At 37.9% G+C, this 10,840-nt stretch overlaps 2 protein-coding genes across 2 annotated transcripts; one reads left to right on the top strand and one right to left on the bottom strand.

The window, feature by feature from the left end:
- Positions 1–362: 362 nt before the first annotated feature.
- On the bottom strand, positions 363–3,208 carry LOC140767822 (probable RNA exonuclease C9B6.11c). The gene is made up of 7 exons (XM_073107891.1): positions 2,890–3,208; positions 2,654–2,695; positions 1,938–2,020; positions 1,706–1,807; positions 1,390–1,604; positions 931–1,025; positions 363–721 (listed from the first exon to the last, which is right to left on the bottom strand). Exons 1-7 carry the CDS (start codon positions 3,032–3,034, stop codon positions 480–482), a joined length of 924 nt encoding a protein of 307 aa, XP_072963992.1. The 5' UTR covers positions 3,035–3,208; the 3' UTR covers positions 363–479.
- A 2,175-nt stretch (positions 3,209–5,383) lies between these two features.
- Positions 5,384–9,763, top strand: LOC140766899 (uncharacterized). The gene is made up of 5 exons (XM_073106572.1): positions 5,384–6,446; positions 8,490–8,547; positions 8,650–8,733; positions 8,807–8,948; positions 9,218–9,763. The coding sequence occupies exons 1-5, from the start codon at positions 5,939–5,941 to the stop codon at positions 9,611–9,613; spliced, it is 1,188 nt and encodes a 395-aa protein (XP_072962673.1). The 5' UTR covers positions 5,384–5,938; the 3' UTR covers positions 9,614–9,763.
- Positions 9,764–10,840: the final 1,077 nt, after the last annotated feature.

Here is a 10,840-nt window from a genome sequence, read left to right as displayed (position 1 = left end):
ACATAAATGAGAAAAAGCCGCAGGACCGCAGGTTTTGTAATTTTCCTTTTACGTATTGGTCTATGTTCACTTGCAAGTCCACTAAGAATTAGCAAACCAACAGAGTTTAGCGGCAATTCTTCCCAAAATGAACAATGTACCACACCAAAAATGGATAATGCTAGACCAAAAATATAAGATCAGTTGATGAGTAGCTCTATATGAGGTCTACAAATTTGATGGAAGAAGTGAAAGATATTTGCTTCAATTGCTCTCAAAATCATATGCTCAGATATCCATAAACATCCTCAAAGAGAATCATAGAGGTTAATGTAACTATCGAGTATGAATGAAGAATATGCTTCCCATTCTGTAGGATCGAGTATCTCCAAAACCTCTCATTGTTCTTATTACTTTAGACAAAATACATGTGTTATATAGAAATGAACACCCTGCAGAACAGATACCAAAAATTCATCTTCAGGAATGACAACCTTTAATCAAGCAGGTGTATCGAGCAGACGTACAGAGCGCGGAAGCAGAAACTCGGTAAAGATAGGAAAATGAGATGATGGATAAAACCCATCAATATTATCATTTATTACTTCACAAAGTGTGGGGACCAATGAGCGCCCTCTGAAGAGGGTCCAGTCGACATGCAAATCCTGAGTTTGGCGATCCCAGCAGAGGCAAAGAGCTCTGAAAATTAATTTCAGGAACTCCATGGCACCTTGTTTGTCGCCTGCAGCACCAATGCAGTTTGTCTTTAGTTTTCTCGAATAGATTGAAATTTTGAATAGAAGATTAGTATTTTATGTCAGTGGGATTAGTTTCTGGGCGAAACCTGAGAATAATCTTAACAGCAAAGACTTTATCTCATTTAAGCAACGAGAATGATGATTTTTCCGCCAAAAACAAGATTTTAGAAAAACAATGGAGAATGAGAGTTACCTTTGAATCCATGATATGTGCGTATCAGGGAGACATTTTTCCGTACCCGAGCATTTGGCCATGCATCTCTCATATCGCCGACAACCCCGTGTTCCCTGTAAATAAAACTATGAGGAATCACCATCCACAAATGTAAATTCCAACATGAGGACAGCATCTTCTTTCTGGATACTAGTAGGTCGTCATATGGCCAAGGGCAAGCCAGATTTCATAAGTTATCTATATTTTCCACAAGTAACAAAGCATCTTAGAAGTGTGACATTCTACAGGATAAATAAAATTGAACCCTCTAAACAAGTCGTATGTCGAAGACCGAAAGAGGGTAGAAGATATAAAACCATATTAGATAATAGAGAAGGGCAAGAGATATTTTCATTGACAATACCACCTTAATAGCTAGGTCAATATGTTATTATTATTTGAAATATAGAAGTACTAATAGGAATGTATTAACAGTACCTAGACCTCCCAAGTAAAAATCGCCCAGTCATAGATTCCTTTTGTGTGTTGAATCCCCCACAATAGATAACTGGCAAGTTAGGCGGCAGAGATGCTATATGTTGCCATGTGAGTAAAGCACTCCGTCTACGTGCACGAGGACTGAATTCATCGAGGTATGTGTTTACAATCTGAAAGCTGAATCCTGGTAGTTCAACCCTCTTGAGTTGAAATGTGTAAAGATCAATTAAAGTAACAAATAGCAACTCAAAATTTGAATCCTGAACAAAGAACAGCCAACAATCAAATAAATGTGCACGATAATGTTAAAGGATATCGCCCATGTAGCGATGCAGGGCACTTCGGATCCCCATGACATGCTTCCTGGAACAGAAGGAGATTCAGACAACCAAAAGGTGCCACCTTCGAGGAATTCCACCTTCAAAAAGTCTAACGTTTCAGCTCATTCATATTTTCTCTGCACCTTTATAGCATGAATGTGAAACAAATTTCTTGCAGACAAAACCAGCCTCCCACACATCAACATTAAATGTACAAAGGACTATTACCTTCTCCTTCTCATAGAAGATAGTGCAGTATTCATCAGAGGTGTCTTGTGATCCTTTCCTTGAAATCCCAAATTGGTCATATCCTGGAAAACACCGACTAGATAATAAGACACCTAGGTATTATTTGAGACAATTTAGTTCCTTTCTCAGCTGCTGCTGTTGTGAGAGTAGTCTAAAAGACTAAAAGAAAGGACTTTTCCAGATTTTCAAAGTTGGGTCAAGAGGATTATCCAATTGATGGTTTATTTGATATCTAGTTGGACCGCAGTAATCGCTACACAGAACAGGAGGTCCACTGGGTCATCTGTCCCAGTGCATCAGTTGATGGTCCTCCATGAGTAGATAATGTATATGTCTGGGATCATTTCTTCCACTAATCGTACTTTTGCAGATTATTTTAACTTTTAAGAAAAATGATAGAACCATTTTTAAACCTCCTTACTCCTTGATAAAGTAACAATTGTAATGTGAACTCTTCATCAGCAAAATTTAATCAAGTTGGTAATTTCCCAATTTCCTCCCTTTACTTTTAATTATGGTGCTTTAACAATTTCGACTCGACTTCTTTTATGACAAAAGCAGCGATATTGGTCTTTCATCAATTACTACATCGACCAATAACACAGACATCCCCAACAAAGCAGTACCTTTGCGATGGTTTCGGATGGATCTCCAACAAAATCCAAATGGGTACATCAAGAATCACAAAAATTTACCTGGTAAACACTGCTGCAGGTATTCCAACTGCCATTTCAACCCTACATCAACACCCAAACAAAACAAAAAGAAACCCATCAAGACAAAAAAAAAAGAAAAAAAAAGCCCCTCCTTTCGATCAAATAACACCACAAAAGAAGCAAACAAAAAAGGCAAAATCGCAACCCCAAACGGGCTATTCGAAGTGACCAATCCAGCGAAAGGGGAAATAACCAAGGGGGCAAAGAAATCAAACCTTGTTGGGTGCAAAGGATGGTCGGAGAGTAGTTGGTAATCACACTAACGCACATATCCTTCCTCTTCTCCCAAGAGTTAGGGCTTTCGCTTGGTTGTTCCCCTTCATGGAGATTAAAAGTCATCACTGTTACCGAAACACTCATCTCTCTTATTCCCACCACCTCCCTCTTCCTCTCTCCTCTCTCTCTCTCTCTCTCTCTCTCTCTCCTCCTCCTCTAAGGCTCGAACCAAAAGGAAAGGAGAGATCTTTGATCTACATGAGCTCGAGGAAAAAGGAACACAGCAAAAGCGAAGCTTCTCAGAGAGAGAGAGGAGCAAAAAAAAATTTAAACGAAATATTTACATTTACACCAGCATTTGACGAATTTACGATCGAAACCCTATTTTTCTCGTATTTATATTTTGGCATCCATACATTTGAATTTAAAACACACCTATTAGTGTTAATTACACCTCGCCCCCAATTTATTACCTATTTTTACGCAGACTTTTTCTTCAGTTTATTTTCATGTGATATTTTGATTATAATTATCTAGTCCTCCTTTGGTTTGTTAATAAGTATAATTATATATTATATAATTAATTACAAAAAAATAGAGGATTAATTCGCAAATCTTAATTTATCGTATAAATTGTTAATAAGTATAATTATTTTGATCGGATATAAAGTGAAAAATAGAGAAAATATGTTTTATCTTTTATTTTGATATAAAGTAGATTGATGAGATAAATATTAGTAGTAAATTAATAATTCAATATAAGACATAATTTTAATAAATAATATATATATATCTGAAAATAGAATTATTACTATTTTAAAATAAATATTTGTATTTTAAATAAGAAAAAGATTATTTATTTCTTGGGGATAGGAAGAGGAGGAGAATCATGGCCGTTGATTAGATGTAATCTGCTATGGATGGTTGTGATGGAGTGGGACCACTGATGAGGATAAGATGTACTAAAATTTTGTTTTTATTTATTTGATACTCAATTATACACAGCTAAGATTACTAATGACATAGCAACTGTATGTAAAATGACATTTATACCCATATTTTATCTTTCTTAGACTCATCCACCAATAAATACTTGTATGATTTAAATCTATATATATATATATATATAAAGAATATTTGTAGGGATACATTTGTCCATGTTAAAGTTTTATAATCTAGTATTTAGCTTGAATAATAATTATAATTCTTTAGTGCATTGCATTGCATTTTACTCAAAGTAATAATATCTCATGTATTACCTTTCTAACCTTGTTCTATTTAAATATCTTGCCATTATTAAGAGCATTAGACACAATGTTTATAAAGCAACTTTATTTGGATGAAAAAGTCAAATAAATAGGTGGATGTAGGTGATGCTTTCTTGCTTTTATTCAAAGGATATTTTAATTCAAAAGGCTTTAAGAGACTCCAAAGTAAATAAAATTTTACAATAATTTTAAAATCTATGTAAATTGTTTCACTTTTTTTTTTATTTCTCTATTTTCACACGTGAACCAAATATCAATTGTGGCGTACGGCCAGAAAGATCGACAGTATAATAGTTTAGAGCAATGTCTCAATGACTTTTAGTTCAGAGTAATAGTTCAGCGATACACATGACTTAAACTTGAAGTTTAGACTAAACAATTTAATAAATTGACTAAAATTTCGAGGGACCTAAGTGCTTTTGTATCCATAGAATGTTCGTCATTTGTTCATCCTATATTAAGCCCGAGCTCTTGAATGAAAAAAAAAAATGCTCCCTCGCCTTAAACTAATTCAAAAAAAATTTGACCCAAATGCGGAAACCCAACTTAGGAATATTTAGTTTGAGTCCAAAACTAGTCCCAAAATCTTTTTTTTTTATCATTCATGAGCCCGAAAGCTAGATATGGGCCGGATAAAATGCCAACCCTCCTTAGATACAGAGGCACTTTAGGTCCTACCGAACTTTTTAGCTGTCTAGTCTTAAGCTTCAAGTCATATGCATCGCCGAACAATAGTTGTTCTTCCAAGTTCAGGGACACTTTTAGAACTGATTTAGAGACTCTTAAATTAATTCAATCATATTTCAAATCGAGTTCGGGGCTTAGTCTCCAACTAAATAAGGCCAAATAATCCATAAAATATCATATTATAGCATTTCCAAACTTCTAATCCACTCATTATTCCAATTTATGTGATCACATAATGAGGTAAAATTAGCATTCATACTTCATACACTTGGTAGAGGTAGTATGCAGTAGTAGTATTTTGCATCTAGAAGCCAATGGGAAAAGAGGAGCTCCTCGGGAAACGCGCTTCCTATACTATAGGAATCTGTGACACCGTTTAAACGCTTCTAACGGCTATTTCTACACCCAGTGGCACATCCGTAGTAGTACGAAACAACGAGGGCTTTGAAGAATTTAAAGGCAAAGTACGAGGGAAGGTAATACCGGTTATAGCCAGTAGTTTACCTGCTCTCACCGGTATTATCCGGGAGCTCTCGTTAAGTACTCCACCCACCAGAGGCCACACCAGTACACCACCACCGAAGCCTTTCTTTCGCTATTTTTCTTTTCTTCTTTTCTCTCTCGTGGAAACGGCAATCGAGTGTCTTCCTCCCGTTTCCCTTCTCGCTCCGCTTTTCGCCGCCGGCTTCGGACCTCGCCGAGCTAGTTCTAGGGTTTTTGTTGCTTGGATCCGGGAGGAGATCCTGAAGCTATGGATGGTTTTTGCAGTGAGCGCTCGGCGGAGTCGGTTTTCTTTGAGGTTTTTGGCTTGGATTCTTCAGTCCAACACGAAATTTGAGATGGTTCTGGAGATTCTTTTGGCTGTTTATTAGACGGCATTTTTAGTGGATTTTGAATGGAACCCTAGTTCGGCTCAATGACGGCATTCTCGTCGACTTCTTGCGGTTTCTAGGGTTTCTTGCTGAGCTGATTAATGAGGATTATTTACGCCGAAGTTTGGATTTTGCTCGCAAAATTGGATTTTTACTAGTTTAGAGTTGAACTTGGGAGGTGAGGAGCTGAGATCTGTGGATTTGTGTGGAGTTTTGCTGCGATGTCGGGGCCGCCGAGGGTGCGATCGATGAATGTAGCTGAAGCCGACGCCGAGGGGAGGCCGGTGCTGGTGCCGGCTGGGAACAAGGCCAGCTTGGGGCCTCCGGCTCGGAAGCCGGCTTCGAAGCCTCTGAGGAAAGCGGTGGAGAGGCTGGAGGTTGTAACTTCTAAGGAGGAGGAGGAATCCAAGAGCCCTGCTAAAGATTTCGCGCCACTAGTGTCGCCTCTTAGTGCTCCCACAGTGTTGAGGAAGCACGACTTTTTGCTGCATTCGAACCTGTCTCTCAATGCTTCTTGCTCATCGGAAGCGTCCACCGATTCTTTCTGTAGCCGCGCATCCACGGGAAGGATTGGTAGGGCTAGCTTGATGAGCCGGCCGAGGCAGAGTGCTAGGAAGCGAGAGAAGGCTGTGGCGAAAGCCGAAAGAGTTGTTCTAGATGGAATCCAGATGCCTCCGCCAGATCTTGTTGAGGGGAAGAGGAAATGTTCGTGGGTGACACCGAATACGGGTGAGTTTATCTTTAGTCAACCTGTTCCCGTTTTCTGAAAGAATATAATTTTTAAGTCCAGTTATATTTGCTTCTTCTTTTTTTAACCTTTTTTTTTCAAAGAGAATGTTTAAAAAAAAAATTTCTTTGGTAGTATTTTCTTTGCAATATATGCTGAAGTAGAACTTTATCACTTACGTGTAATATCGATTTATTTGTGATCTTTGCCTGTTTTAAAATCAGAGGTGAATAAAAACACAAGGATTTTGTAATGTTTAAAACCACGCCTGGGGTAGCAGGAAAGTAGTTGAGTTTGAGGAACATAGTGGGAGTAGTAGTTATAGATCCTTACACTTTCTGTCCCATGCTGTTGGGTCTGAATCAATCTTGGTTCTAACCTTTTCCCCTTTCAATGGTATGGTGTCTTAACCATTGATTGCTGAGAAATGAGTAGGACCGTTCGATATAAACTTGCTTGTGATATTCTAATATTTATGAACTCTATCAACTCAGTCTAATACATTGAGGAATTGCATATCATACCTTTTCCTATCTCTATATGCCAATCAAGTTTCGTTCACATTACCCTTGCTTTAGCAGCTTGCTCAAATTGTTTTATGTGCTTTATCACCCTGCTATTTAAATGACAGTTCCTTTGGATTCAAATTATTCCTAATTAGCATATTGTTTGTTCTGCTTTTTAGCATATTGTATGGCTTCATCTTAGAGGCTAGTTTTTGTATTGAAACTTTTTCATGATACATCATTATAAGTTCTTAACATGCAAAATCCATCTTAACAATCCCCGCCTTTCCTAGAGTCAATAATTCACTTACCTTATTGTCTTTAAAACTCATTATTCATTAGAAGTCTTAGACTAATTATAGTGGAAATCAGTTATAGTCTTTTGTCTTGGCTTGCCTTAACTTATAATGACTCCTTTTTACTGCCTGTAACCTTACCTTGCTTGAAGCTATTTCTGCAGGAATTCTCCTTAGTACCTCACTGTTGGTTTTCCCCTAGTAAGCTAAGCAACAGGGTAAGCCTTCCTTTAAAATACCTAAAGCAAGGTTTGGTTCAAACCTTCACAGTATTACCACCTAGAGAATTATTAACATGGTTAACTATTAGCTTCCATCAATGTCGCCTCTTCATGATCTATGAGAACTTCATGTTCAGACATAAGCCTTTTGCCCCTCAGCCTTTCCTGCCTCTTGCCTACATGCCCCTTTGTCATGGAATTAGCTACTTTTGCATGACTTGATTTCACACCTTATCTTCCAAAATACTTTTACTCTTTTTTGCTTCCCTCTTGCTACACATTCCTTCATATTTGAGCTGGCAACCTTATCAACTATTTTACTTGCTAGATTGTTCTTTGCTTTCAATTAACTTGTCTAAACAGTTTGTCACAAACTGATTTGTTAAGTCATAGACCACATTCTAGGGTTCAGCATGGATAACATGCTCTTTAAGGTGTACTATTGTGGAAGGCCAATTGTGTTCCTACATGAAGTTAACTTGCCATAAGATCAGTTCTTGTGTCATACACCTAGGGCTGTACATTGGTTTCATGTGACATCCCTTGGAACTATGCAAAATTTACTGTTATGTCTGCCCCCAGTAGACTTCTATTGAACATGTATTGGTTCAGCTACATGTATATTTCTGTGTCATCCTTCTTTTTTGTGAACTTCGACTGTCCCATATGTTTGTAACTTGGTGGAAAGTGATTAAGTAATACCAACATAAAGTGACTTAATTAGGAAAGTCTGAAACAGCCTTCAGGAAAATGTGCAGATATCTGTTTATCAAGACACCACTTATATATAGGCCTAGAAGTGGAGCATGGCGTGCTAATCTGGGCATATTCCATATTTTTAAGTTGGAACTATCTTCCTACTTGGTAACAAAGGAGAAAAGGCCACCTTTATTGTTGGAGTCTTCAAATTATACCTTCTATTCATAGTCTACCAAGTTGCTTTATGTAACCGACTTTCTTTTATGTTATTATTCAATTAGAAACAACTAGTTTCATTTTGCAATTTCCAATTTCTTGAACAGATCCTTGCTATGCTACTTTCCACGACGAAGAATGGGGAGTTCCAGTCCATGATGATAAGTATGCAGCCCCAATTTCCACTCATTTGTAAAGGAGTTATTCTTTGTTTGAGGAGTACAAACTTATCAGGTTTTAATATATCTGATAATATGGACCCTGCAGGAAACTGTTTGAGCTACTCGTATTTTCAGGTGCATTGGCTGAACTTACATGGCCGACCATCCTCAGCAAAAGGAACATTTTCAGGTACTTCTTACTGCTGGAAAAATGTTTCCTGTACTTTTATTGACTGATAATTGTCTCTATTGTGTTATTTCAGAGAAGTTTTCATGGATTTTGACCCTGTTGCTGTCTCCAAATTGAACGAGAAAAAGACTGTTGCACCAGGAAGCACTGCGAGCTCCCTCTTGTCAGAGCCAAAGCTGCGAGCAGTCATTGAAAATGCACGCCAGATACTTAAGGTTGATTGCCATTAAATTCTTGGTTTCTTATACCCTAAATGAAGACGTCAGCCTAATGTGATTCTCTTTGTTGCCCTGGATATTTATGCATCTCGGAGTCTCCCATAATGGCATCAAATGCAGAACCTAACTTCAAAATATTTGACACTTACTAGTGTCTGACTGACCATTGTTTGTTCTAATCTGAGCTCTGTACCTGATTATAATGTACAAAACATTGTGATCCTACTGTTTATGGTAGTTACTTTAACTTTCACCCTCTGATGCAGATCATGGACGAGTTTGGATCATTTGACAGATACTGCTGGAGCTTCGTAAATCACAAGCCCATCATCAGCAGATTCCGCTACCAACGCCAGGTCCCTGTGAAGACCTCAAAGGCAGATCTAATTAGCAAAGACCTGGTCCGAAGGGGTTTCCGCAGCGTGGGGCCGACCGTTGTGTACTCATTCATGCAGGTTGCAGGGCTGACAAATGATCACCTCATCAGTTGCTTCCGTTTTGAGGAGTGCATTGCAGCTGCATCACGAGGCCCAGATGAAGCAGATGCGGTCAAGGCTAATGAGAACCCCAAGATGGAAGGACCAATAAACAATGGCCCAGGGGAAGTTCTAGGCATTGATGTGGGGCTATTGAGAGCAGTAGATGTGCTGAACATTTCATAACTGTTGTTAGCTACTTGGGGTGCAATTATTCTAAATATCTGTACACCATACATACTGGTTGTGCATGGTTACCCTCTGAGAAAGGGAAGGTGGGAAGGCTTTGTGTATAAAAATACTTTCAAATCTATGCAGCTTGATTTGTAGATTTTACTCCATGGTATATAAACTGTAGAGTGTGGAAAGGACTGTCAATACTTGCTCACTTGTTGGTAGAGCAGCTGGGAGGCATTTATACAACTATTACCTGTTTGTTAGGTATAGCCTAACATATGGGACAGGTACATTGGCATTGGATTCCCCATCAGTGGTGGCAAGAGGCTCTTTGAAAGTGGTGGGCCGCAAATACTATCAGATAATTGTGAACTATTTAGGGCAGATACCTTTTACATGCATTTCTTTCCATCAGAAATGTACAATAAGGCTCAGTCTTAATCATACTGTGATATTTCTTTGGATTATGTAGTGAAGATTTCATATGATCATACTGTTTAGATCTGAGATGAGCAGTTCATCAGTTTATCTGAGCATGGAATTGGCTAAATGATTAGTAAGCAGTATATAATCTTTAGGGCTCTTTATGTTCTATTGTCTTTACTAACTACTAAGTGATCAACTCATACACTATTGAAGGTGATGAATCCAAGTATACAATTCAAGAATCATCAACCAAAAGACTGGAGGTTGTGATCTGCCAACCAATAGCTAGTGGTTTTTTTTTTCCTTCTTTTAGGGGGGTGGGGGTTACATGGAAACATTCCACAATTACAAGAATGTTGCTTCTCTTCCAAATTATGATATGCTCCATTGGGCCACTCTATAAGGAATTTCTTTATAAGAAACTAATTGATAACTATGGATCACAGTATTGTAATTTGCAAGTGGAAACCATTTATATATTGCATCTATACAAGATGGAATAAGCCATTTGCAGTCATAGAATAACTGAGGAATAGGATTAAACCTACAATGATATCATCAATGGACGAAACGACATTCGATTAGCTGCAATTAGTATTTTATATATGTTGCTCAAGAGAAAAAAAAGGTAAAAGTTATACATTACTCCCTCAGTCCCACCATTCTAAGATTGTTCAACTAATACTAATTAACATCTCTTACCAACATCTAATGGCCATAAAAGTTCAACTATGATTTCCTCTGCATTAACCTTCCAAGGAGTTCTCAGTTTCCTGATAACTTGTACCATATCTCAAATACTGTGAACCT

The sequence above is a fragment of the Typha angustifolia genome, chromosome 9 (genome assembly GCF_048772165.1).
Source record: "Typha angustifolia cultivar Huaian chromosome 9, ASM4877216v1, whole genome shotgun sequence".
Classification (NCBI taxonomy): Eukaryota; Viridiplantae; Streptophyta; class Magnoliopsida; order Poales; family Typhaceae; genus Typha; species Typha angustifolia.
The sequence above is the reverse complement of the archived record's forward strand: the minus strand, read 5'-3'. Positions and strand labels throughout refer to the sequence as shown.

Excerpts from the sequence above, each read along its gene's own strand:
- LOC140767822 (XM_073107891.1), bottom strand. The coding sequence starts at position 3,034 with ATGAGTGTTTCGGTAACAGTGATGACTTTTAATCTCCATGAAGGGGAA. Across the intron at positions 2,021-2,653 it reads CCTGCAGCAGTGTTTACCAG|GATATGACCAATTTGGGATT; the intron begins GTAAATTTTTGT and ends GGTGTTTTCCAG. Across the intron at positions 1,605-1,705 it reads CCTGCATCGCTACATGGGCG|ACATTTCAACTCAAGAGGGT; the intron begins ATATCCTTTAAC and ends ATTGATCTTTAC.
- LOC140766899 (XM_073106572.1), top strand. The coding sequence starts at position 5,939 with ATGTCGGGGCCGCCGAGGGTGCGATCGATGAATGTAGCTGAAGCCGAC. Across the intron at positions 6,447-8,489 it reads GTGGGTGACACCGAATACGG|ATCCTTGCTATGCTACTTTC; the intron begins GTGAGTTTATCT and ends TTTCTTGAACAG. Across the intron at positions 8,734-8,806 it reads AGCAAAAGGAACATTTTCAG|AGAAGTTTTCATGGATTTTG; the intron begins GTACTTCTTACT and ends GTGTTATTTCAG.